Genomic DNA, 27,348 nt, shown 5'->3' on the forward strand with positions numbered 1-27,348 from the left:
TCGGAGCCGTACGAGGGAGGCGGAGTCTTCGCGAACGCCATTTTCTCTCCACACGACGGAGGTCGCGCTTCTTGCTCTCGCGCCGTTCGAGCGTTCTTTGCCGCCGTCGTAGCCTTTCTCGTGACTCCTGCCTGTCAGGTAAAACATGCCCAACATGCTGGTGCGAGTCGGAGCAGTCGGTGCATAAAGCTGGGGACAGTTCTTGCGGTTTTGGGGACCGAGTAGATTTGCGTAGGTACCACGGAGGGCGGGGCTAAGTGGGAACCGCCTCCGAGGCGATGGGCAGCCGTTCGCACCAAGGGCAGTAAGCGGTGTCGTCTTCGATTGTAGGCTGAGCCAATAAGCTGAAAGCGCTGTTGTGTGCGCGCGTTGGCGGCGGGGGGGCTCTTCCCCTCCCCTTTCTCTCTCACACTCGGAGGGGCAGGCGGCTGGTGCGGCGCTGCCGGGGAGCAGAGAGTGCGCAGCGCGGTAAAACGTTAGGAGAGGCCGGCCCTGGTGAGGGGAGGGAGGCAGCGCGGTGGGGTTTTTTTTTCTCTGCTATAAATGGTGTTGGGCCGCGTCTGCGTAGCATGACCCAGCGATGCGAGCGGCCTGGTCGTGTCCGGGCTTGGGCCTATCTGCATCGTCATGGTGCCCCCTTCTCTTGGTACCATGCTGTTCCTTGTCCACGGGACAGGCGTGCCTCCCCCACTCCCAGGGCGGGTTGTGCAGGTCAGCGCTCCGCTGGCTAAGGGATTGCCGGTTCCTGTACACGCTGGGCTCCCTTCACTGCTCCGCAGTGGGACGGGGAGGGGAATCCCGAGGGTTGTTGCGGGCACGGACTGCTGTAGGGTTATGGCGCACAATCGGGGAACGGCGTTTTCTGTGGCGCGGGGCCTGTGCGGGGCCTGTGTCGGTTTCAGCAGAGCGATCGTGTGGAGGGGACGCATTTCTCGCTGGGAGGCTTTGATCCGCCCGTACAGGCTGTGGTTCTTGTGAAGGACTCCCAGGCGCCTCTTTGTGTCTGCCCGGGCAGCCGTGATGTAGGCCTGCCGTGTGACCGCGTGGTAGTGGCTTTTCCGCTCTCCGCCCCGCCTAGCAGCGCGTAGGCGCCATTTCAGTAGCCGCCATTTCTTCTCCCTGGACCTGGCTGCCGTCTGGAAAAAACACACGGAGTCATTTCGGGGGAGAAGAGGATATTATATAACTCGATTATTGGGTCTTTTCCTCTCTGGAGTGAGACGCATCCCGCCGGCGGCACAGGTTGGGTAGTTCAGCCTGTGGGAGTGGAACGGTTATCTCCCAGCCGACCCCGAGGGTTGCCGAGTCATGTGGCGGGGCTGCTCTTTTCAGCGGGTGGCCCGGTTGTTGAGCAGGAGGGTTATGGGGACTGATTTCTTAATTTCTTTCTTTCATTTCTCTCCCCTCGCTCACTTCGTTTAGCGCTGCCCGGTGCCTGGGCTCTCTTCGCCCGAACCTGCCGATACGTAGGGAATTTCGCCCACGCAGGGCCTATTGTAGGCACTCTAATCTCCCCTGTAACGCCCTGTTGCATATAAGCTTTATACAGTGTTTATTCCTTTGTGCTTTAATCGTGTAATACTTTCTACATTGATATTCTCCAACTTCGCACTACAACCAAGCATGAATTAACTGCGGACCACTCCCATTTAATGGAAGCCTTAAGCCGTGGGTAGCTTAATAGATGCAGGGCGTAGGGCCCTTTTTGGTGATGGTAGCTGAAAGTGGAAGTAAGGCTTGAAAGTCTCACGGTTACATGCGGCCAGACATACATTCATAATTTATTTGAATATTCTGAAGTTCATGATTTTTTCTATAATTGTGATAGAAATATGGAATTGAAAATACGGCTGTACTGTACTTTTTTTATTCCTCAGTAAATAGCGAGTTGATTTCAGACACTTGATACATTCACAAAGGCTAACCTGGACACTCCCCAAGCATTTGTTCATGGAATAATGCTTTAATAACATTATTTTGGGTAGTGCCGATGCTGGTCCGAATGAACATGTTAACTACTGTAAATTAATGAACGATACTTAGTTTGAGGTTAAAACAGGTCATATTTTAGTGCTGTTAATAACTGGCCATTCTGTATTAGTCAAACCATATAACCTTTTTCACTAGATAGTTTGAAATTTTGTGAAGAATACTAAAAATTTTAAACTAACAGAGGTTTTAAGTGCAAATCTGTTTTTAGTTAATAGAACTTCAGGCAGTCAAGTTCTGAACGTTCTTATGCAGACTTAAGCAGGCAAATTAATGTTTAGTTTGTGTTTTGCATTCTGTAGCTTTTAATGTGATAATTGTACATGTATTTATCGAAGTAAAATGTGCTTTTCCTAAAGTTTTCGTATCTGACGTAGATCTTAGTCTGAAGGCTTATAGCTGATGTTATGTTTAAAACCATATTAAAACAAGTTGACGTCGCCCAATTTGTTACTAGTATTTGCATTTATTAGGTAGGGTCTCCTAATTACATATTGGATAATAGAAGTTTTTCCATATGAGAGATGCAGAAGTCTGAAGTGCATGTGGTAATGTATAGAAGTAAGGATTGATTTGGCTCATTTAAATTTAGAATTTGAAGTTCCCATTTGGTGAATATTGAAATGTAATAAAATTATGAGTAAAGGCAAAATAATATTTTGGTGACTTCTGCTTCCTAGTTAAAATGTGAAATTCAGTGGTTAGGTTTTTTGTGTTAAGGTCTCCTGTTGTCTACTTTCTAAAGAAAAACTGTTTAATAGCATTTACAGTAAATAGTCAAGCTTTAGCTACCATGTTTAAGAAGATTGTGTTACTCTAGATGAAGAAGACTAAAATTAATGTATGTTGATTTTCATAGGCTGTTGGTTTTGATCCCGCCCAGAACACTTTACTTTTGCTCTGCGAGGATATATAATACTCAGTAAGTTCTGAAATCTGTTGTCTCTTTGTTGCAAGATGCCCAGAGATTATTACTGGTGAGGGATGGTTGAGGGGGGGAGGAAAAGAGTACTTGTGCTAGCCTTTTTATTCTTTGACAGGATCCATTTACCAGTCTAAAAAGTAATAATGGAGACTGAACAGCAAGAAGAGACCTTTACCAACACAGAGACAAATGGTAAGTTCTATAACAGAGTATAGCCTTTTAAATATTTTAGAAGGGTCAGGTTGTTTAATTACTGTTTACATTCAACAATTCAATAGCTTACAGGTGTGCTGAATATTTTCAGGAAAGTAGGTGGTAGCACCTCTTACAAACAGACTGTGATGCTTTCAGATTTCTTTTATGGTCCATTAAAGTTACATTTTGCATTTTGATTCAGTGCTGTGGTTTTGCTATCTTGTTCAGCGTGTCTGTTTAGATCGATGCTAATCAAGTAATCAAATTAAGGACTTCAAAATAGATAACTAAACAATTCTCGTACTTTAGCTGTTATTCAACTAAAACAAGTACTAGTCAGCATCATTATTGTAGTTTTTATTTACTTCATATTTTGTGCAAAAGAACTAATATATATTTCTCACTCAGGAACTTAGATCAGTGGTAAAGTTCAAACAGTAGTAATTCATTTTTCATAGTCATTGATGCCAGCTTGTAAAATTTGCAGTGGAACAAATTTTTCCAGTTGCATGCAGTATTGGGCTAAATAAACTGTTTCGAACCTTTTGGATATGTTAGTGTTTGTTTTGAGATTTTTGTACACTATAAAATATTCCTGTGATGACTAGTTCTATTCTATTTTTATGGAAACAAACCTTCAATATCCTGGTTTAAACTGTACTGCATAGAGTATACATGATTATTAGGTAAGACTGTTACTACAGTTCTTGCATTGGAATTGTGAATTATTTTGTTACAAATGTTCAGTGTATTCAGTTTACAGATTAGACACTAGTGTTCACTTGTGCAGATGGAAAGCTTAATCAGGAACAGTGGTGGGCATATTGGAAATACATATTTGGAATATGATAGTTAAACGAGTGTGTGTGCGTGTGTTCCTCCCCTGTGAAACTGTAGGAAAACGTCCTGCAGAAGATATGGAAGAAGAACAGGCTTTCAAACGATCTCGCAACACTGATGAAATGGTAGAACTGCGCATCCTGCTTCAGAGCAAAGTACGGTTTTGAAAATAAAAACATTACCCCATCAAAATGTGTTGTAGTAATTTATGTAGACAATCCTAGTGAAGTATATAATCTTGGTGTTTGAGGTTTTGTGATTATCATATAAAATCTCACACTGCAGTGTTGTAGCAGAAGTAGTAACGAACCATGGGTTTTTTTTTTAGTTTGTTTTTATAATCACATGAAATTTGACTTGTTTGGGATATTGAATGTGGTAGCAGGGTGTTGCAGTTGAAAACTGTAATTTTTATAAGGATTAGTCCTTAATGATTTTTAGGGGCTTGTATTTTAAGCCAGTAATCAAGTTAAGTAGTAATAGCTGAAGAACAGGCTGTTTCCTAGACAGGGTGTAAAAATTTGCTGTTTGAATCCAGATGTCATTCGTTAACCTCAGATAATAAAGCTGTAAGGGGGTGGAACATTCATTATTGCATGTGGGTTAAGATTGAATACAGGGGAGGAAATTGTGAATTTTGATACCTCTAGGTTTCAACGGTAAAATTGTTAAATTCACTCTCATGGTAAACAAAGAATAGGGTGGAAGATGGTAGCTGTGCCGTGCATGTAAATTTTAATTTATTTAGGATTTGCCCCTACTTATCTGCAGCACTGAGAGAGCAGTATTATTACATTCTAACTACTTGGTGTTCTCAGAAATTATTCATTCATATGCAACTTGATTTTGCATTTTGCCCGAAATACTGTATGTTTTGGGAGTTGTTTCTTTGTACGTGATATTTCTGCAAGATTACATAAATTGGATTGGAGCAGGTTGCTACACTCAGTAGAGTATTTGAGGAACTTGCTGCAGAGTAATCAAGTGATTTTATTACACTACTCGATGTAATAAATTTATTGAATGTGCTTTTGACTAGTGTTGAACATCTACCTACTGTATAGACTACTGCAGTCTTCTGCTAATTAATAACTTGAAATGCAGATTTACTCAGAAAAGTGTCTAAATTTGGCATCACCTTACTCAGCAAACCTATTTATATGTATTCAGTTATATCTACTTTATTTTAGTTCAAGTTTAGAAACCACCATGCTATGTGAAGTTAACTGGATAGACACCGTGGGCAAGGGGCTTTTAAATAAACTGAACAAATCCAGGTTGCAGGGCCACTTCATTTCCATTGTAATCTTATAATGAGAGTTGTACCTTCCAAGAAGTCAGTAGAGCTGCATAAGTGTAATCAGTGGCAACACTTGGATAGTAGCCTCCTGATTATAAGTAGTAGTAGTAAAGAGCATTGTACAGTCTAAAAAAACAAGTTTATAATGCTTTCAATTGAGAGGTTGAACATCTTGTAATTTGAACAGATTTAATCTGGACACCATTGACCTACACAACAAATGTGGAACCTCAAATGTCTCTTCCCCCCCCCCCACCTTCCTCCAGGGCAACTTATCTTAGTTGAACTGCATTTTGATACTGTGGTGATAGGACTGAAACACCGATTTAAAGATTACAAGATTGTGCTTTTTCTTATTTAAACAGTAACAGCTCTGTTAGCCCTTTTTTCAGTTTGTATAACTTGTCACCATCGTTTAAGTTTAACCTGCTTTTCAAATGCCATCTTAAAGGCATCCTAAAGTGAACTTACTGAAAAAATAGATGTCACTTTTTAAAAAAAAATTTCCTTTTTGAAAAATAAAAAAGATAGAACTGGCATTAGGATTTTATTTTATTTTTTTCAGAATGCTGGAGCAGTGATTGGGAAAGGTGGCAAAAATATTAAGGCACTTCGTACAGACGTGAGTATTTGAGAGTTCGAACTAATTTAACAATTCTTTCAGAACACAGCATTTTAACCTCATTACATGTATTTCTAGAAATTGAGAGGATCAGTTTTAGACCACAGTAGTCCAGTTAAGACCTTTGTAATGACTGTTTGACAATCTCAAGGTTTTTAGATTTGTCGTAATGAAAACCTAGATTGAGTTATGTGGGAGGAGGTTTGTATTAAGCCTCTTTGTGTTTTAACAGGATTCCTCTAAATTATACACTTCAAGTGAGTTACATCTTAATTAGAAATATTGACAGAGCTGAAACCCCTTAATTGCAACATTTCCCATATGTGTGAATCAATTATAGTATTACTTGAAAACCATTGCAGGTGTCTGGTTTAACCCAATGATGGCTTTTTTTTAATTTCATCTTATAAAATTGTCCATCTGTTCTTACTTTAACAGCTTGTACATGAAGCACAGAGACATTTAATGTTTAAGAAGATTGCATGATTTAAATATGGGTATAGAACAGCATAGAAACATTTTTATTGTAACTTGAAAAAAGGAGATTTTAAATGATCATGGTTTATCTACTGTTCACATTATACAGTGGGTTGACTCTTGTGATTAGACACATGTTCAATATTACTGCTTCATAAAATATATTTATAAACTTGACAACATTTCTTAAAGAATTTTTATTCATTTACACTCTTTTTCTGTATTTGATGTTGGGTGTGATTTCAGCAGCTTTTCTTGAATGACACTGTGTTAAATACAATATTTAATAGTGTATCATTTCACAGTTGGTATCAGATTTGTCTGTATTTTTCATTAGATGGTCTAAATTTTAAATATGTAAATTGAATGATAGAAATTGAAAGTTCATCAACTTTAGCAGTTAGACTTGAAAATGGTCAGGAACCATATGCATATTTAACTGACTTCTTTAGCAGCTAGTGTTCTTATCTTGAAGGGGAAAAGATTAAATCCAGATGTCATATATAATTGTCTGGAATACTAACTTTCCCAGTTTGCCCAGGATTTCAGTAATCTGAATCTCGACAGGTTTTGTGTCTACCCTCATGAGCCAGCCTGCTACTGAAACATCGTATGCTAAAAGTAAAAAGTAGTATAGTTAGATCAAGTAACTCATTTTAAGAGCCATAAATGTTAAGCCACGGTCAATGTAGCAATCCGTTATTGTGTTAGTCTTCAGAACAACTTAAGCTTGTTTCATTAATTGAGAGTAATGAGTATAGTTTGTATTAAATTAAAATTTATTGCTTTTCCCCCTTTTCCCTCTCCTTGTTTTTTTGGCCATATATCTCCGTTGCCCATGTACTGGATCGACTTGCCCCTGCGTTGCCCATCATGACGTTGGCCCATCCGCCCCTGAACGCCCATGTGAAAACCCTGGTTGGCTATGCCCAAAAATGTGCTCGTTGCCAAACGGGTGCCATACTTGACAACTTCCGATTGAATGCCCATGCCCAATGCCAACATCCACGAACGCCAATGACCAATGCAGTACAATGCCAGTGTTTCAGTCCCAGACAGCAGTGGCCCCGAGCGGTATGTCCCAACAGTTTATGCCTCACTGCCTGATTAGAAAGAGAGAAATGTATTTTATTACCTGCCTTTTATATAATTAAATAGTATCCCCTTATAGACGGTGTATTGTTTTTTCAAGTTTCTGTCTTATTTTTCCCCATTAAGTCTTTTTGTCACTGAACTTTTACGTGAGTTGCCCACCCAAGCAATCCACTAATTTTATTTCAATGGAAGGAGCACAGCTTCAAGTGTTGCATATTCGCTGCATTGTAAATCAAATTGTTTCAAAATAGCCTCTCGCTCTGTCTTTGTGGCCCACCTTGCTCCCCCAACATTGCCTGTTCATAATTTCTTCTGATAAATGCTAACTCTCTGGTTCACTTTCCTTCACTTCTCATTTGTGTTGTGTGGTGTTTTTTTTTTTGTTTTGTTTTTGTTTTTGTTTGTTTGTTTTTGGTGTGTGTATATGTGTGTCCTGCATTTGTATTTTGTTTTCTTGCAGAGCCCCATTAGTAATTTCTAACTGGTTTCATAACCTTACTCCAAATAAAATGTTTACCACTTGCATATCCCCACTTTTCCTGTGAGAAGGTGTGCCAGTTTTACCAATGTAATAGCGAGGGTATCCTAAATTAGTGGTGGTGGGGAACACGAATATTCACTTCAGCTTTCAGTTCTGCGTCAGTTTCTTGACCACTTAATCTGAGCCCTTCCAAAAGCCCATTTTCTCTCTTGCTCTGTCTCTTGTTCTGTCTCTTGCCTCTCTCTGCCTCTGCAAGACTTATTCTTAAATTTATGATGTGTATATATTGGGCATAAACAAAGATGCATGTGTTTTTAAATTCAGTAAACAGGTTTACTTTAAATGGGGAATACTATAAATTCTCTGTAGTATGTTTAAGCTTTATGGTTATGAATGCAAAACTCACTTGTATTTTTTTTCCACCTTCTCTTTATTTGGCCCTTGTGGCCTTTGACAGCATATTGAGTATAAGTGCAGATATTGAAACAATTGGAGAAATTTTGAAGAAAATTATCCCTACCTTGGAAGAGGTATGCCCTTTTCTCCTCCTTGTACCTTTGGAAATGTAAAACAGTTTACCAAATGACAATTCATTCTGTGTTGTTCTTCATGTGTAAATTAAGTTCCTTTTAATGGAAGAATGCGTTTCAAACTTAGTGCCAATTTAAAGGTTCAGTTTTCAGATTCAGGTGAGAAATCATCTGCATTGTGGTACCATGGAAGAAATTACAGTAAGGCTTAATATACAAGTCACCTGTGATGTACAAGCATATAAGAATTTGGTACATTACATTTACTAAAATGCTTCCAATACCAGACAAAAATGAGACATTAAGAGCATTCCTTCTGAAACACTTCATTTTACTTGTATATTTCTGATGATGCACTATTCTGTGTTGACCTGCACCACCACACAGAACCAGGCATCACTATGTGGTCAAAGCATAGGAAATACAGAAACACATAGCATTTTCTGACCAGCTGTAGATCTGTGTAGAAGTTTTAAAGACCCAAAGGAATCAAACGTTATGCTAAATATTTATGCAGGAAGGCTTTGTTGCTATATTTGGCTGATCTTGTGTACAAAATTTCTATGAACTTCTACTATAGTACCAACACTACAAAGGAAGTGACTTTGACTGCGAACTAAGGCTGTTGATTCACCAAAGTCTGGCCGGAGGAATTATTGGCGTCAAGGGTGCTAAAATTAAAGAACTCCGAGAGGTATCATCGTTTTCCCCCTTTGATCAGTTTTGTGTTGTTTTATAAGTGATTTGTGTTTGTGGGTTCCATCATGGTGGCTGCATTCAGAGACTTTCTTCAATGCTAGCAGTGTGATTTGCTCAGAACTGATTTCACATCCGATTTCTACTCTAGTGCAGGTATCTGCTTATTGGAGGATTGGCTGCAGTTGTACAGTAAGCTGGGAATAGGTGATAAGGCCTAGGACTTTTCAGTCTGTTCTGTCTACTAAAATGCACTGCTTGTACATTTAAATCTCACACTCCTTTTTTCTAAAAACTCCATAGAACTCTTTGAAGAGTTCTTCAGTGTTTTTATGTTTATGAATATACAGTATTTATAATCATTATGTTTGGTGTGCCACAAGGCATGGGCACCAATACAACAGTTAGGCTTTTTTTTGTTAAAAATTAAGTACATACCTAGAAAAGAATTGCTCCTTAGCTTTTGGAAGTACCCTGTTAATGACAGAGCTAGTCTTACAGATTTTAAAATTTTGGTACTCTTAATATTTTTCACACTTTGCTTCTTGGTTTAAAAATAAAGAGAAATTGTACAAAGATTATCTAAATCTCCAACTTCTCTTACTGTCGGAATATTTTTATATACCCCACCAAAATTACATTTTTTTTTCTTCTCCACTGCTTTTTTTAAAATTTAAATGCTGATAAAATTTAATATTTAGTCTTTTATTTTAAACATTACATGAGATGCATTAATTCTTTCTAGCAGAATTGTTAAATGTATTTTTGTATTATATAAAATAGTAAAATATAGTTTATTTTTAGTTTAAATATTCAGTCTAAGAAGAGCTTTCTATTCTGTCATTCTATTTGTGTATTCTCTAAGATTGTCCTGCAATAAAATTCTGGAACTATTACCTGTTTTTTGGCGGGATGCTGAAAATTTAAAAATACACATTTTTGGTTATTTTATTCCATTAATCTTGAGGTTTGGCAACTAAAGAATTAGAGGAAGTTGCTCCTTCAGTTTGTGCATTTGACAAAATTGAGTAGAATGGTTTTCACGTGTTTGCAGAGGAGCTCAAGAATCAAATGTAGTACCTGCAACAACTAAAAATTTGAATTAATTAGGTGAAGTTCATTTTATCGTCTCTTCAATCTGTAGGTATATAGTGTTGGTGGCTTTACTTTTTTCTTACAACTGTGCTAAAATATTTCTAGTTCAAATGTTTTGTTTTGTTTTTAACAGAACACTCAGACCACCATTAAACTTTTTCAAGAGTGTTGTCCTCATTCCACTGACAGAGTGGTGCTTATTGGTGGAAAGCCTGATAGAGTCGTGGAATGCATCAAGATCATCCTGGATCTTATATCAGAGGTAACATTTTCAGATTAACTTAAAGATCCTTACTTTGTTTGTCTAGATGTCCGCATGATAGAGGGATTTTAATATTCAGGGAGTCATTTTCAATTATAGCATAGCCGGATAGTAACTTTCGGTTATAATTGACCTACTGATGGCCTGTGTTAAATAAGTTTCAGGCCAGTTTGAGAGAACATTCTCTTGACCAAAAAAAAAAGGAGGGGGGGGAAATGGGGGAAAGAATAATATCAAAGAAGAATGGGCATAGAAACTGAATTACTTACTGATCCTTGAGTGGTGCCTCGAGCAGAGGTGAGATTCGTAAGAAATATAGTAAGGCTGTTGTGTACACCAAAGATTTTTACAGGATTTCAGTGTATAATGTAGGTAGTACCTCTAAAAACAGGGATTCACTAGTCCAACAGGGCCATGGATGTTGCTGGACTACAGTGCCCAGGCTGGAGCTTATGTAGCCAGGGCAAGAGCCTGCGGCTCCTGGCAACAAATGGTGGGGGGCGCATCTTGGGCTGAAATTGAGGCAGTGGAGGCTGGGTCAGTAGCAGGGACTTCCCCTGGTCCAGCAAATCACCTTTGGTTGGGGTGGGTCAGGGCCCAAGAGTGCTAGACTAGGAAGATTCAACCTGGACTGTGGCTGCACTGTACAAGATATCTTACCTACTAGCTGTTACAGCAGTAAAAACCTCTTCCGTTGACATAATTAATCCACTGCCAGTCAGTGAGTGAAACTCTTCAGCGACATGCTGTGCACACTAGTCTTTATGCCAGAGTAATTTTTGTTCAGTGTTGGAATGGAGGTGGAATTCATACCTCTGGATGACGAAAGTTTTGCCCAGGTAAGTCGTGTAGACATAGCCTGATAGGGAAGTTGATTCTCATAGTCAGTGTCTGCAGTTCAGAAATAATTTTGAAGTACAACTTTGAAGTAACAGACTTCAAGGTTGAGCATCTACACGCCCTACTGCAAAGTAGGGCTCTGCTTCCTTCCCAGGAATGGAGTAGAGCCCTATTTGAAGTAGGGTGTGTGTAGATGCTCAACTTTGAAGTCAGTTACGCATTGTGTAGGCTGTCTGCAGGCTACTTTGAAGTTAACTTCAGAGTTAGTTCCTAGTGTAGATGCACCCATAGTGTTTTTGTTTCTATTCTGTGGATAAATTGAGGGCATAATTTTACAGGGCTGTTAAATGTACTCTTCAGAAGCATGGTGCTTAATGAAAGTTGTCAGGGATGATTTTCAAAATCATTTTAAATTGGTGGTTTATTTTATACTCTTGCATATTATCTAGAGGTATGTTAGTTGTGACAGTTAAATTTGAAATTCTTACTTTTTATTAGTCTCCAATCAAAGGACGAGCACAGCCATATGATCCCAATTTCTACGATGAAACATATGATTATGGTGGCTTCACAATGATGTTTGATGATAGACGGGGACGTCCTGTAGGATTTCCAATGCGTGGAAGAGGAGGCTTTGATCGAATGCCTCCTGGTCGTGGTGGGCGTCCTATGCCTCCATCAAGAAGAGATTATGATGACATGAGCCCTCGCAGAGGACCCCCTCCTCCTCCTCCAGGTCGTGGTGGCAGAGGTGGTAGTAGAGCTCGTAATCTTCCTCTTCCTCCTCCTCCGCCTCCTCGTGGCGGGTGAGTTGTTCAAAGACATACAATAACATTCTGAATAGTAGAATTTGTTGATTCCTATTTGTGCTTCCTATTTTTGTTTTAAATTATCAAGTTGACTTGGTAATTTTGAATTAAAATTTGACTTTACATAAATGGAAAATACTTCAGGGTTTTTCTTTTCATTGTAGTGATCTTATGTCCTATGACCGAAGGGGAAGACCTGGAGATCGTTACGATGGAATGGTAAGGATTTTAATTTGTATTGTAACGTAATGTGTGTGTGCACATACGCAACACACACATGAAAAAAGGTTTCCTTTTAAGAGTTCACTCTTCAAATACCTGCTCATGGATGTCTTTTTTTGTTTCTCAAAGCTCTAGAGAGCAGGGTCCCAGGAACTTTTCACAGTTTCCTTACAGAAATGGCCACTGCCTCAGCCACCTCGTTTTCCTGCTATTGTTGGGTGTAGTGATCTTAGTTTGTCTTCACTGACTCCCCATTTCATCTGATTGCCGCATGGGTGCTAATAGACCACATCAACTCAAGTGACGTTAGAATGTGTGCTAACTAGTTATGCAAAACCATGGTAGAGCTTATGTTTAGAAGTGAAGTTTTTCGGTCATGTCTATACTAGCAAATTTACAGCAGCACAGCTGTTGTAAACCACCTAAATGAGTAACAGCTATGTTGGCAGGAAAAGGTCACCCACCTATACCTATCTTGAATGAAAGTTCTCTTCATACGACAAGGTCTAAAGCTATTCAGTGTTTGTGGTTAAATGTATTTTGAAGTTTCTGGGATTTATTTATCACGGTCTCAAAAATAGGATGGAGCGCTCTCCTGATGAAAGATTGGGGCCATCATCTGAGAGAGGTTTTAAGGACAGAAATGATTCTAAGTTAACAGGCAAACCAAATCAGACTTTCTGCTCCTTTCCATTCTAGTATTTTTGGGTCCATGGAGCAGGTACTCACATTTGACATCTCAAACTTGCACTGGGGGCCAGTTTCTACTTTTCTGCAGGTTATCACCTGCCCCAAGTCATATTGACAATTGTTCGTTATTCACTTCATTTCTTTTTCCTTTGGATTGAATTTAGGTAAACCCCAGAAGTACCCACATTTCAACTAGGTCTGTATTCCTGTCAGAATCTGTCCGTTTGAGGTTTCATGATGATTTTTTCTATATGCATTGCCTAAATGTATCCACAAGCATATTGTACTTAAAAGTACCACACAGGATCTTTTTGGGGGGAGAAGGCAGAACACCCTTATTTACTGGTAATACACATATAGCAATCAATGCTTATCTGCATGTGACACACGCAAGCATGCTTTGTCTTGTTATTACCTGTAGTTGCTCCTCCTAACTTCACTGGCCCGGTGAGTTAGATGGAAGAGTTAGGTGGTCCCTCTGCAACCTTCCTTTAGATTTATAGCGTCCTCTCTCTCTCTCTCTCTCTCTCTCTCTCTCTCTCTCTCATGCAGATTGATACCAGTTAGTCATCTCATGCATGTGCATAATCGGAGCCATCATATGCATTTTAGAAATCTGTGGTGCTGCCTTCTCATTCACATTCAAAGGAGGTGGTGCTTCCAAAAGCAGGCACTTGGTGGTAACTCCAAGGCATCCATATATCCAGTTTTCTTTCAGTGGGCCCACTACACAGGTTCTGTTGTTCTTTTGATTAGTCTTGGTTCTGGCTTCCAACCCTTGCAGGTGCCCTGAGGTGCTTCTCTTCTATGCTTTATCTAGTCACACTTTGTCCACTCAACAGTGCAATTCACTGAGTAAAGAAAAAATTGTGGGGTGTAAATAGATGTTTTCTTTATCTTATTTCTTGCCTAGAGAGCGAGGATTGAAAGGATTGAAGTGTTCATTAAGAAGCCTGGGGTATTTTCACTCTATTCCTAAGAACTCTGTGACATTGATTCTTTCCTGTATTAAATAATCTCTTGTATTAAGATTGGAATTAACCTGTTCAAGATGTCTGGCAATCACTGATTGCAAGGCAAAATTGAGCACAAACTGTTAATCTCTGAGGGTTTTTTTCCATGTCTTCAATATTGATTGGTGATGAGTTGTGGTGTTTTTTAAGGTTTCTTGATTTGAATATCAAAAACTATGGAGTAGGGAAGACTTAAATATACTGGCATCCAGAACAGTGGGCAGCCCTGTCTGCTGTGCTTCTGGGTGCCTGCTTTGTTGAGAGAGCGGCCAGACTGCCCAACTGCCCGGTCAACAGAGGGTAGCACTGTTCTGATTGGCTTTTGTGTGTGTGGCTGTGCTGTCTTTCGACAGATCTCTCTAGTGTAACTGTAGCCTAGTTGTTCAGGCTGCCAGTCTTGTTTAAGACAGAAACATTCACAGTAGTCATCCGCTGTCAGCCAGTTTCAGGCTTCCCTTTCTTAATCCTTTTTTTTTTCAAGGATGGGGGAGGTGCAAGCTCCTTTTTAATGTCTGGGAGATGAGTCTCTGAGGTAACATTGATTAGCTCTCTGTTGACTCAGTCTGGAAACTTAAGGCACTAGTTCTGACGAGGCCTGGCTTTTCTCTCTGTCACTCTTCCATATAACGATCTTGAACATACTGTTGAAGAAAGTTATGTGATCTAGTTGCAATTCCATCGTTTATCCAACTCTGATACTTCACAAGTGCCTCTTGTGACGGGAAGTTAATGTTCTTATGTACCATGGCAGTAGAATTTTTAAGACCTTGAGGGGACAAGTTTCGACTTGTAATTGTGAAGAATTTTCTACCCTATCCTGCATCTTCAGAAACTGAGCTCATGAATGCCTACCATTTCCATATTTGATCTGCGCGGGAAGATTTCTGGAGTGAAGTGTTTCTTTGGGTATTCTAAAAGACTGTACTTTGCTGAGTCAAAGTAAAGTCCACTTAATCCCATTCAATTCAAACTAGCTTCTATTGGTGTCCTTTTGATCGTTTGGTCTAGGAAGTTCTCTCGGAACAGATGCCTCAGGTCTGAATACATCTTCCTGTTTTTTTAAAACTGCTGCGGAAATCAGTTAACTTTTTCTGTTTTCCTCATATTCATGTATACAGAGCAAATACATGAAATTCTAAGGTCCTAGCAACCTCAGTTGTGTACATGTGTGTTTGGTAAATATGATTGTATGTGAAATATAAAAGGGGCTGCTCCTGATGCCTGTAGGGTAATAACACAAAAAGCATGATTTCTTCCCAGCTGCCTTCACTATATGAAAGGACAATTCTCTGGTAGAATGTGAGACTCATCAGACCCCATATGACTATAGCTTTTGACATAGAGTACTTCAGTGACTATCTTCAGAAAGTAGGATCATGTTTTATATAAATTTAATTACTTGAAAGACAGCATGTTTGTGTGATAAAAGATGAGGAAATAATCCATCATTCAGATGCCATGAGTCCAGATGGAAGTGAAGCACATGTTTTTACCTGTATTTCTCTGCCCCTTTTTTTTCTCTTGCAACAAGGAGTTATGCCATTCTATTATCCCTAACTTGTATTCAGAATTTGTCAGTGTTTCCTAAGTTAGTTCCAGCTGTCTTGTCTTAAAATTGTTAGTTACCAATTTTTACTATGTCTTTAGATAACCACTCTAGGCATGTGACTTTTTAAATCTAATCCAAACTAGATAGGTGCCTATACAGAAGGGCTTTTCAAACATCATTGCACCAGAGCCCCCTTCTGACAACAGAAATTTTACAAACCCAGGAGGGGGACTGAAGCTTGAACCTAGCCAAGCCCCACTGCCTCTAAAATTCGTTCCTAAAATAGTTTTTAATTATGCAAGATTCCTACTTTTACCACAAAATTTCATAAAATGGATTGTACAGATTTGTGTATAGCTATGACATAAACCTGAGAAGTTAGTGTCCATATTTCAAATGACTGTATTTTCCAGATGTTTTGATAGCAGCTAAATTATACAAAGCTGTCTAATGGCACTCTAAAAGATTATCCCACGAAAGCTCACCACCTAATAAATTGTTTTGTTAGTCTTTTAAAGTGCCATTGGACTGCTTTTTTGTTTTGATAGTACATAGACTAACACGGCTATCTCTCTGTTAATTTAGCTGCTGTTTCTCTTTGCTCCTTCTAAAGCTATTGCGTGCTCGCTGTTTTAGAAAATATTAGTCCTTTATTGACCAGATTTGAAGCTTATACAAAAGAAATCCAAATATGTTACATATAAATATTTCCACACCTTACAAAATATAGACCAGATCAACCCTTTATTCCAGTTTAATGTTTATTTACCATGTGATATTTCTAATCATTTGAAAGTATATCAGGTGGTGGTTTTAAAGCCATATTCGCCCTCATGATTGGTCTGCCTTGAATTAGAGTAGATAAATGCAAACCAGCTTGTATATATTGATCAGATTACCCAACTCCATGTTTCCATGCTTCCTTGTGCAAATCCCCTAATCTTCTCCTTTCTTCATATACGCACACCAGTTACTTCCTCTCTCCGGTACAGCAAATTTTTTTACCTCCATCCCCCCACAAATGCCCACCTGCTTCTGCTTGTCAGTACTTCTGGTACAGGTGCCTGCAATGAAATAGCAAGAGAGCCATTTTTCAAATTCAATTACAAAATCAATACTTCAGGAGTTGCAATGTGTGTGAATGAGACAGTCATTAATAAATAATGCCAAACCGTACTTTCTTGTCACCCCTATTTTGAGAAAAGCGCGTGCACAATGATTTATACCGGTTAGAATGTTTAGCCCCATCTCCAGGCTTTACCCATTTCAGCCACCAAATCTATCCTCCTATCCCCAAGCTCTAACACCACCACCCCCCGCATCCACAGGCTTAACCCCTATCAGCCCCGAGCTGGGCTCTCCATCCCCAGGATTTACCTGCCTGAGGCAATGTCCTCTCCCATTTCTTCACCCACCCCACAGCCTGGGTGTTTGTTTGTTTTAAAGGCTGTTGAAGCAAAGTGACTAATTTCAGCGAGGAGAAGGTTAAAGCCCGGGATAGGGGGCAGACACCCTGCAGTGCCCCAAAGCAAGAGGGAGTCGCTGCCGGGTGCACACCCTGGGCTCAGCACAACTGTGGCAAGCTGCACAGTCCAGCGCTGCTTGCACTGGTTTGAGCAGCCCTGGGCATTAGACAGCAGCTCCTGGGAGGCAGAGCCCTCTTGCCCTTCCTCTCTTGGCTGGCAACTGCCCAGCCTCCTCCTCCTTCCCCATTGCGGCTCTGTCAGGGCAGGCTCGTCAAGTTAAGTGCCCGCTTTCAGAATGAGCTATTGCTCCCAGTGTGGATGAAGTCCGGCTGCTCTAAGTTGAAGGTGGTGAGGGCTCTTAACAGCCGCTGTAGGGTAACAGTATGGACTGGTGGTCATTTTCAAACTAGTTTTGTTGATGGCATTGTCACTTCGTTGTGCTTATCTATACCATATATTTTATAGCACTTGAGTGAGTTAAGTTTAACATGTATGTTTGTTAAAATAATGTAGCTACTCCTTGGATATTAATTCTGTGCTATATGGATGTTTAGTCTTTGCCTTAAAACACTGTGTAAAGAAGAATTTCTTGTGGAAGATTATTAGTTAGGCTCTGCTGAAGGAGGAACTTTTTCAGGTTTATGAAAAATAATGGCAAAAGTCTACTATTCCTTTTTAAAAAAAAAAAAAAGTATACCAGATACGAGACTGTAGTTATTCGTAAATTATTAAAGTCTGTCTGTCTACAGCAGGCGTGTCCAGCATGCGGCCCTGGACAGCTAGTAATGCGGCCCCATAAGATCGTAAACGTTTAACATTATTATGTGATTTATATTCATTAGCTATATTTATATGCGGCCCAAGACAATTCCTTCTCACTCAGTGCGGCCCAGGCAAGCCAAAAGGTTTGGACACCCATGGTCTACAGTAAAGATCACTTGTTACATACATGATGTAACTTTTAGTACATCTCTTCTTAAAGAACCTGTTTTTAATTAACTCAAGCCTATAAGTGGTTTATTTCCAGCCTTTTAGGCAATATATTCTGTGCCCAAAGGGTGCTTGAATTTGGGAAATGATGAGCAACAAGGATGTACTCAGTGGTATCACTTCAAGTACTCAGACTTAAGTGTGGAACTACAGACAGCACTTGCTTGTGAAACACAACTCAGTGATAAAACAGCTGTTGTCACGTAGTTATGTTTTCAAGGTTAGGAAACATGCTCCATAAATGGGGAGAGGTTTGTTGGTGGGGCAGGAGGTGGGGGTTGCACCAACAGCACAAGCGAAACAGTTCTGAGTAAGGATGTCTTCCATTGTTTTCAGTTTTGTTGTTGTAGCCATGTTGGCCCAAGAATAGGGGGAGAGAAGGTAGGTGAGGTGTGACTGTCCTTTGATGGTGAAAACAGGTTCTGAAGGAAAAACTGTTTAATCTTGAAAGCTTTTCTTTCACCAACAGAAGCTGGCCCAATAAAATATCTCACCCTATTTCCTTCCATAAGTAGGGATATAAGGGTAGTGCATTTTTTTTCCAGGAAAAGGGGTGCTGGAACTTGTCGGGTAATTTCTCATAGGGATATGGGTGTCTAAATTTTAATGCCCCCATCCCTGCACTTCTACGGGGGCAGTGTTGAAATTTTTTTTCTGGTGTTCTAACAGGGAAAAATGTGTCCAAAATCCATTCTGGTGCATTCCACCAGAAAAAAGGCCCTGCATAAGGGGCAAGTACATTTCCTCTCCTTCAAAAAAAAAAAAAAAAAAAGTGGGGGGAGCCTTAGCTTCCTTCTCTTCATTATTCTTCAGTTACTATCAAAATGAGGGTCTACCAGGCAGAAGCTACCTCTAAGTGCACTTTCTGTCAGTGGCATCCAGAAAGTTGGAGATGGGGTTGAGGACAAGCCATTCCAAGCTCACCCCTCCAAAAGTGAAAGGAAGAGTGCTGTATTCCTGTTTTTTACATTCCACTTGCCACACTCTAGAGAAAACAATGATTCCTTTTCCGTATTCTACTGGTGCATATGATTGGAAACACTAGTGTGTTCTCTTACAGCTTGAGTAGCTACAGATCTGCTTGAACACAGTGACTCAGATGCTTTTCTCTTGTCTCCATTCTCTCCCCTTTTACCATGTTACTATGCCCTGACCCACAAGATGATGCAGTGTCATGTGGATGCCTGTGATGACATACAACCGCCAGAATTGGTGAGTGAGCTGCCTTTTGTTTGGGTGGTCTGCTTTAATTACTGTTTCTGAGTATCTTTTTTGGCCAGTTAAGAAAGTCCTCAGGGAGAGGTGGGGGTTGAATAATATTTCAATTCAGGTATAGTCTGAATTGCAAAAATTTATAAAAATTAGCCCTTTAGAAGTCTGGATACAGATTTATGACAGTTTATTGTTCAGTTGGCATCTTTCACTTGCCCAATTCTTGAGAGCAAGTGCTGCAATTGTTAAGCTTTCTTCTAGGGTTTGTACTAGCAATTAAAATCGCACAGCTTGTCTGTGGTTGTGGAAGGGTATCCGTCTCTCTCTCTCTCACACTCACACCCCGATGCTATGCAAGGAAGCTTTTCTCTCAGAGAAGTCCAGCTCTGCAAATGACTTTTGTCCATCTGCCTCCTTCTCGCACTCTGGGATCAACAGTGAATGTGTGAGAACAAAGCACATCTATTATTGACTTATGTGAACGCTCCTTTTGCAATACTGCGGCTGTGTGAGTGCAGTTTTTCTACTTTACTCATTTTGGCCTTGGGACATCAAAAAATATTTTTTAAAGAAGATGCAGTGTACATAGGGTCCCATAGAAGAAATGTGCAAAGGCCTTGTCAAAGAATAATATGGCAATGTTTTAATTATATTTGCTTTCAGCATCTTTCTCTTTAAATCCACTCTCCCCTTTTGCCCTTCCTCCTGGCCCTTTTTTTTAGTCTTAAATATTAGATTTGTGAGATGGTATTACTCTATCAACTCGTACAACTTTGCGAAAATTGCCATTATAAACAGCACTGTTTGTGCATGTTTCCAGGTATGGATAGGCATTGTGCTCTAGCCAGTTATTTGTGAGACATTTTCTGTTGGGTTTACCTTATTGATTTAGTTTTTCAAATGTTAAAATTGGTTTATTACACTCATGGCTAAGTATCTTATCAGATTCTCAGGTATTTGTGGTTCAGTGTATAGGACTTAGACTATTTGAGTGTACAGCTAGAACATAAAATCACAGCTTTGAAGCCCTATACAGGAGCTTTCATTCTCTATTTTTGTGCTTCACTATACGTTCTGTTACTGTGTATTGATAACCAATATGGTATAATCAGATTACTTAGCAAGTTATTAGGGAACAGATGAGTGTCTGAACACTTGACTCTAAATAGCTCTCTTTTTGGCATAGTTTCCAAAAGGGACCTAGGGTAGTAGGTAAATTCAAGATTATTTTAAGAAGTTCTGCAAATTAGAAATTTTGCAAACCAATAATAGTTCTGCATGTTACCATATTTCTAACTAATTTGCTGAATTACAATTTTAACTATAGAAATCTAGATAATTTTGTACATTAAAAACATACTAAGAGGTAACGTGGTAACAGATTAGAGGAATTCATTTGTGTGTTTAATCAGGAAGACTGGACAACTAAGTGTATGAAGTGAAACGCTATAGGCATTGTTACAGGCTTCTACACTTATGATCATGTGCTCTGATTCCTTTTAGCACTCTCCTATCATGGATTGGGAGGAGTTATGTTGGGGCTAATCTTGAAGCAGTGCCTTAGATTTGACACTCGCCTTTGCCTAAACCTAAGAGGAGGGCAGATGTGATCTGCATATTCCAGAAAAGAACATTTGTGGGCTCAAAAAATAGTTTTAGTGGATTTCAGATGATGAGCTTATCATCTGAGCCACAAATTTCTGATCTTGGATTAGTAGGGCATCACTGTGTGATGTCCACTTGTTGGCTCATATTAATACATAGACCCCTGAGTTACGTGGGGGTTGCGTTTCTTGTAGCCCCTGCATAACTCAGATGTCACGCAAGTTGGGGGAGACAGGAACCAGGCAGTAGCCTGCCTCTCAAATCCCTTGGGCTTGCAGGAGCCAGGAGACTGACCAGCAGTTTCCTGGCTCCAAGTGGTAGGGAGCAGGAACCAGGCTGCCACCAGTTTCCAGGGTCCCACAAGCTGGAGGGAGGGGGAGCTAGGACCCAAGTGGCAGCCTGGCTCCCAACTCCCTGCTGCTGAGGAGACCCAGGCATGGCTTCTCCCTGGCTCCCCAAGCTGGGGAGAAGCCATGCCACTGTAGCTGTCTATCCCCGTGGCTCCTTCAGCTGGGGGAGCCTTGCAGGCAGAGAGCTGCTGTGGCATGGATTCTCACAGAGGGAAGAAATCATGCTGCAGCAGCTCTTTGCCTACCGGACACCCCAGCTACTCCCTGCTTCCCCAAGCTCATGGGGCTGAAGTGCTTTCAGTTTGCACTTGCATTAATGCGAGTTAAACACAAATCGAAATCACATATCCTGGGGCATTACTGTAGTGCAATTCACAGTTCTTTGTTAATTTACATAGCACAAATGCCAGTGATCTGAATAGTTCGCTCCTAGATGTTTCTTCCAGAGTGGGGCTGATGTGTTGTGGGAAGACTGTGCCAAATGATCAATTTCTTTTTGTGTATCTTCTGTGGTATGTGTGTGTTCCCTCAAAATGGGGTTAATCTTCAGATTGTATGCCTATACAGCAAATGAAAACTCAGCTGACCACCTTTTCTGTCCAAGGGCAAAATAAATTTTGTGCCCTAAGGCAGGGGGGTGTACACCATTGACAGAAATGCATGTTGTTGCCTATCTTGGATGTCTATGGGCTCTCTGGTAATCATCTGGGTGACACCTGAACCTCTTCTGAGTTGTTGCCCAAGCACTTAGCTTACAGAGAACATGGGTTGTATGGCTATTTCATTGTTCTGTGGACTTACAGAAAAGTGAAGCAGCTGCGGAGCATTGAGCGCAAGTAAGCTAGTATGGGCTAGTCACAAGTTTTTCTTTGCTGTACAGATGTATCCAAAATTAAGAGTTCAGCACCTTTAATGTATGCTAAATACATTTGCTACAAAAGTTGGTCTAGCGTGAATGTCTGATTCATTAAATAAGAACACTAAGCCTTTTTTCTTTTTTCTTATAGTTTGAGGGCGGGTCTGGATATGGTAAGTTTATGTTTGTACATTTTACGCACAGCTTAATGTTTAGTACTATAAGGACACGATGCATGCGTTTTAAATCAGATTATTCTTATGCAGGGGGTCGTGGATCATACGGCGATCTCGGTGGACCCATCATCACAACACAAGTAACAATTCCGAAAGATGTAAGTAATTTATTCTGTTTTATCTTCTCCCAGATTGTACAAATAAACCAAAATATTTCAGATGCTCACCGTTTTCCAGACTAATTCCTTATTCAGCATTCATTTTGTGCCTTTTTTGTTTGCCAGAAAATAACGTATAGAAAACTTACTGTTGTACTTGAGACCTGAAAATAGAGTAATCAGCATGTTTTTGATTTGTGTGGAGTGGTTGGTGGAGTGGGTGGTTTTTTGGTTGATTTGATGGTTTCTCACAAATGATGCAGACAAATGCTTTTTTAGCCAAGAAGCAATTTCTGTGGGCACTCTTAAAAATCATATTACTCAAAGTACTACTTTGAATTTTTAATTGCCTTTTGAGAGAAATTACCTTGTAAGTGACTTCTTTCCTCCTCTCTTCCCAATCCCCCCCCCCCCAGTTGGCTGGTTCTATTATTGGGAAAGGAGGCCAGAGGATTAAACAAATACGTCATGAATCAGGGGCTTCGATCAAAATTGATGAACCTTTAGAAGGCTCAGAAGACCGGATAATAACTATTACAGGAACACAAGACCAGATACAGAATGCACAGTATTTACTGCAGAACAGGCAAGTTGAAATGTTAATGTTGCACTCCCACTAAATGATAAAGCTCTTATCTGTTTATCATGTAGCTTTTAGAAAGCAGGGTTTTAAAGATATCTTTTAGTATCTGACTTCTACACTTGGTAGTTTTGTCTCTATTCTCTTTTGTTCTCCATTCTTACTAAAATGAAGACACCCTCATAACTAATCTTGCTGGAAGACGCCTTAACCAAGCAGTCCTCTCATTTCTCTGGTGAAAACTGCTGCAAAAACTGCTTGTAATAAATTATATAGAGCCTGTAGAAAATATAGAAGATTTCATTGGATGTTGGTCTAGTTCTGTGTGGAAGACTAGTGATTTTGTTGTTTTTAGATAACTAAATCGACAACAAATCGCAGTCTGCCATATGGCACAGGCCATGCCTCTACAGGACAAGTTGAAAACGATTGGTGCTGTTAATGCAGCATTTCACACCTTACTGGCATTACTTTGTCTCTCCTGCCAAGTATTAACAGCTGTAGATTTAATTTGCTTAATTTTTCTGTATTAACGTGCTGGCTAACTAGTTTTGTGATATTTCACTTGAATGTTGGACTTTAGAGTAACTAATGCTTAAAATATTGATTTTTTTTTAAATGCTTAGTCATTTTGAGAACTTGTAATTTTTAATTAGTTTAAAAATGTGTGTAAATATTGATGCACTATGTCTGTTCAACAATTCTAATACATGCTTTTTTCTTTTTCTTTTATAGTGTGAAGCAGTATGCAGATGTTGAAGGATTCTAATGCAAGATATTTTTTCTTTTTTATAGTGTGAAGCAGTATTCTGGAAAGTTTTTCTAAGACTAGTGAAGAACTGAAGGAGTCCTGCATCTTTTTTTTTTATCTGCTTCTGTTTAAAAAGCCAACATTCCTCTGCTTCATAGGTGTTCTGCATTTGAGGTGTAGTGAAATCTTTGCTGTCCACCAGATGTAATGTTTTAGTTCCTTACAGATATTTGGGGGGAAGAGGGTGGTGCGTGAGATTAACATTGGAATTTTGAAACAGCAGCAGAGAAAGTGGTTTTTATTTTTGTTAGTTGGTTGTAATCTGTAATGTTTTTTTCTGTAACTTGTGAACACCCTGCTTTATGTACACTGTATTTTGTTTGAAGGGGGGAGAAAATTAGTAGTCCACATGTTCCTGGCATTCATTCAGATGGTGTGCAGAATGTAATGCTCTTTTGTAAGAAATGTTTTATGATTTTTAAAATAAATTTAGTGAATCTATACTTGGTGGTCATTTTTTTAGATATTCATGAAAGTAATATCTAAAATGGATGCTCTCTCTTGCCCCCTGCAAGAAAATTGTCATAATTGAAAATTGCTGTTAAATTAATCTGCTTCTTATACAGACTTGTGTTTGGCAAATTAAAAGTGTTGGTGAATATACCATAATTCAGAGTTTTGCTGCTTGGGAATAAATTGCAGCATATACAAAATTTGTGTTGGGGTTAGGTTTGAGTTTGTTGCAAGTATTCGCCCCTGCTTACCTGTTTGCGGCATATTTTGTCTATATTGCTGACTGTATATGAATAAAATCTTTCAAAACCGTGTGATGAATTAAAATGGTAGATTACACCTGAAGCCTGGTCATTGACAGCCTTACTGATGAAAATAACTTACAGAGATGAAAGTTGGTGTATCGCTAATGAACACATTTTCATTTTTTTCCCCACATCTTTCAATTGTATAAGGTAGACATTTTTAAAGGACTGGCAATTTGATAGTATCTAACTCTGTAACTTGTAAAAATATCCTGGTTTTTTTCATTGTATACAGGCTTATATGAAACACTTGCATTGTTTCCCTGTTGTAAGCTGGACTATGTAGGAAATATTTGTGAGAAATATAAACAACTATAAAGTACCTTTGCGTGTCTCATGTACCTCAGCATTTGTAGTGATAGTTTGAATTTCAAATTCACTTCCTAAAAGATAAATGATGGAAAAAGTGTATAGCTAGATGTTATTAAATCCAGTTTAAGTGTGGATTCTTGTTTTTGAGTCCAATCTACCAGCCTGTTTCGCTCACTGGAGCATTTCTCTTTTTGCCTCAAGTCACCAGCCTGCTCTGCTATTGATAGCCCAAAAAAGGGGTTAGACAGTGGGAAGTTGGATGTGTATAACTGAAGCTAATATTACAACTAAAAAGTTGTCTTTGGAAGCTTAAAAAGCTCCACTCAGACTTGTTCTGAAACAGAGGTTGAGATGCTACACCTGTTACCACTAGCTGCTTTCAATGGGAGTTTGTGTTATGCTCCTGTTAGCCGTGTTATCTTCCACGAGTTGTATGTGAAAATATTTTAAACTACATATGGTATGTGCTGTTTGTCTCTCTCCTATAAACTTGATGGTGAGATTTCCTAATTTTTATGGATGGGTTAAGTGTTTTCATGTGCTCTGGGGAGAAAAGAAATTCAAGCAGTCCATGGTCTGTTTGTCCCAGTTCAGAATTGACTTTTAACCACCTCAGCCCAGCACAAATACATTAAGCCATATGGAATGTGAAGTTCATTAAAAAGTTACATTTGAAATGCGGAAGATTTTCCTATGTAAACCAAATTAAATGGGCACCTGTAAGCAAGGGTCGAGACAAAAGCCATTGGCTGACTTCTCTGTCCAGGGAGAGGAAAGGTGTATATGTTGCTGAGGGGCTTGTAGATGACGTATTATCAGTGTTGGAAACAAGATAAGGGAGTTGCGGGTATTGGTTGTATATAGGAAATGAAAATAATGTCCATATTCCACGACACTGGAAGGAGACAGACCAAGCAGAAACCCTTGCAAACAGTTAACCCCTTTAGGTTTCAAACTGGGAGAGGGCCCCATTTTAACAGTGTTGTCAAGGCTAGTGTGAGTTGCTGGGATGCCAGGCTGAAATTAAGGCTTGAGTTCTAGCTTCCTGACCCAGTTGGTGGGGTGGCCTGCACTGAGGGGCAAAAGGGGCAATTGCATAGGTGGTGCTGCTGTTGCCCATTCTTTTAAATAGCTCTACTATAACAGAGCAGCAGCTGTGGAAAGCCCAGGAACTTAGATATGTGAAGGAACAGAGGGGTGGTGGGGGAAACGGCACTCCTTGCTGCTTTAAACCTGGCAAGTCTGCAGGGGGTGGGAGCTCCTTAAGCTTTGAACCCTTACGTGGGTTTGCGGGGGAAGGAGTGGGGAGGCAGAGCTCTATGGTCTCAGTACTCTGGATCAACCTCCAGGGACTCTTCTAAGTTGGGTGGGTATTTGGAGTCCTGTTAATTATGGGATTTGTTTTTTTGTGGTCCCTTCCCTCTACTCAACCCTTCCACAGGGCTTGCTCCCACTCCAATAAGACAAGTGTGTGTTGGGAGCCTGAGTGACAAATCTATAATGCATGGGTTAGTGTGTTACTGAGTGTGTTCATATGAGTGACAGACAAGTACATTATCTTGCCTGTCACACTCAAGCTCAACATACAGTTGTGTTACTACTTGGTACTTCCTGCAATGCACACATCCTCTAATTGTAGTCTTGCAAATTGTCTTATTTTAGTGTTTTGAAGGGTTTGCATTTCATAATTTTTATTCTTCGAGTGGTCCCTGTGGGTGCTCCACAATAGGTGTCAGGCTCGCCCGGCGCCGCAGATCAGAATTCTTCTAGCAGTTTCTATTGGATCGTGCAAGCGCCGACGTGCGCCGCTCCCTTGCATGCTCTTGGCCATGTGCACGATCCGGTCCCCGCCAGTTCCTTCTCAGCCGCCATCGGCTGCAGACAGAATCCGCTCAGGCTAAAGCCAGAGTCAGATAAGATAGTTGTTTTTAAGTGTAGTTTGTTTGTTTTGTCACTAAAAAAAAAAAGAGACTATCAGCTAGCAGAAAGAAGAGGGATGAAGGAGAGAGGGGCGGATGAGAAGGCTAGTTACGCCGTCCGCTGCCCCACAGGCTGGTGATTGTTGTTTGGGATAAAAAGGCACTGATTACGGGCTAAGTACCCTATTAACAGTAAAGACTCACGGCGATGGCCTCCTCAGGGTTTAAGAAGTGTGAGTCATGGCACGAAGCTATGCCGGCCTCCAATGGGCATAGTGAATGCATTCGCTGCCTGGGGGAATCGCACCTTACCCAGAAGTGTTCTCACTGTGCGAAGCTTACAGGCAGGGCCGGGAAAGACAGAGATGAGGCTCAAAATGCTCGTTTGAAAAGGCTCTCCAGCCGGAACCACCAGAGAAGCCTCACGCAGAAGGGCCCTCTGGGTTGCATAAGAGGAAGGCAGCCTCTTTTGACCCCCTCAGTGCAGAAGAGGAGGCAACTCTCCCCAGCTCGATCCTTGCCGGC

General features: G+C 40.2%; 1 protein-coding gene across 4 annotated transcripts; it reads left to right on the forward strand.

The window, feature by feature from the left end:
• Positions 1-24,619, forward strand: HNRNPK (heterogeneous nuclear ribonucleoprotein K). 4 transcript variants are annotated; one of them, XM_074995172.1, is made up of 16 exons: positions 1-138; positions 2,849-2,911; positions 3,030-3,106; positions 4,007-4,104; positions 5,815-5,871; positions 7,379-7,422; positions 8,382-8,454; positions 9,035-9,148; positions 10,379-10,507; positions 11,846-12,153; positions 12,321-12,375; positions 19,248-19,298; positions 22,261-22,282; positions 22,361-22,443; positions 22,860-23,029; positions 23,759-24,619. In XM_074995172.1, the coding sequence occupies exons 3-16, from the start codon at positions 3,058-3,060 to the stop codon at positions 23,790-23,792; spliced, it is 1,287 nt and encodes a 428-aa protein (XP_074851273.1). In that variant the 5' UTR covers positions 1-138; positions 2,849-2,911; positions 3,030-3,057; the 3' UTR covers positions 23,793-24,619. The 4 variants fall into 4 exon arrangements, with proteins under 4 accessions (XP_074851273.1, XP_074851276.1, XP_074851274.1 ...); XM_074995175.1 differs by having other exon boundaries at positions 23,819-24,619; XM_074995173.1 differs by lacking the exon at positions 1-138 and adding an exon at positions 389-468.
• The last annotated feature ends 2,729 nt before the right edge of the window (positions 24,620-27,348 follow it).

This window comes from Carettochelys insculpta, chromosome 5 (assembly GCF_033958435.1).
Source record: "Carettochelys insculpta isolate YL-2023 chromosome 5, ASM3395843v1, whole genome shotgun sequence".
Classification (NCBI taxonomy): Eukaryota; Metazoa; Chordata; order Testudines; family Carettochelyidae; genus Carettochelys; species Carettochelys insculpta.

Bases quoted from the DNA above. Each gene is read 5' to 3' on its own strand.
- HNRNPK (XM_074995172.1), top strand. From the start codon at position 3,058: ATGGAGACTGAACAGCAAGAAGAGACCTTTACCAACACAGAGACAAAT. The intron at 10,508-11,845 runs GTAACATTTTCA...ACTTTTTATTAG, and splicing joins TCCTGGATCTTATATCAGAG to TCTCCAATCAAAGGACGAGC. The intron at 19,299-22,260 runs GTGAGTGAGCTG...TTTTTCTTATAG, and splicing joins ACATACAACCGCCAGAATTG to TTTGAGGGCGGGTCTGGATA.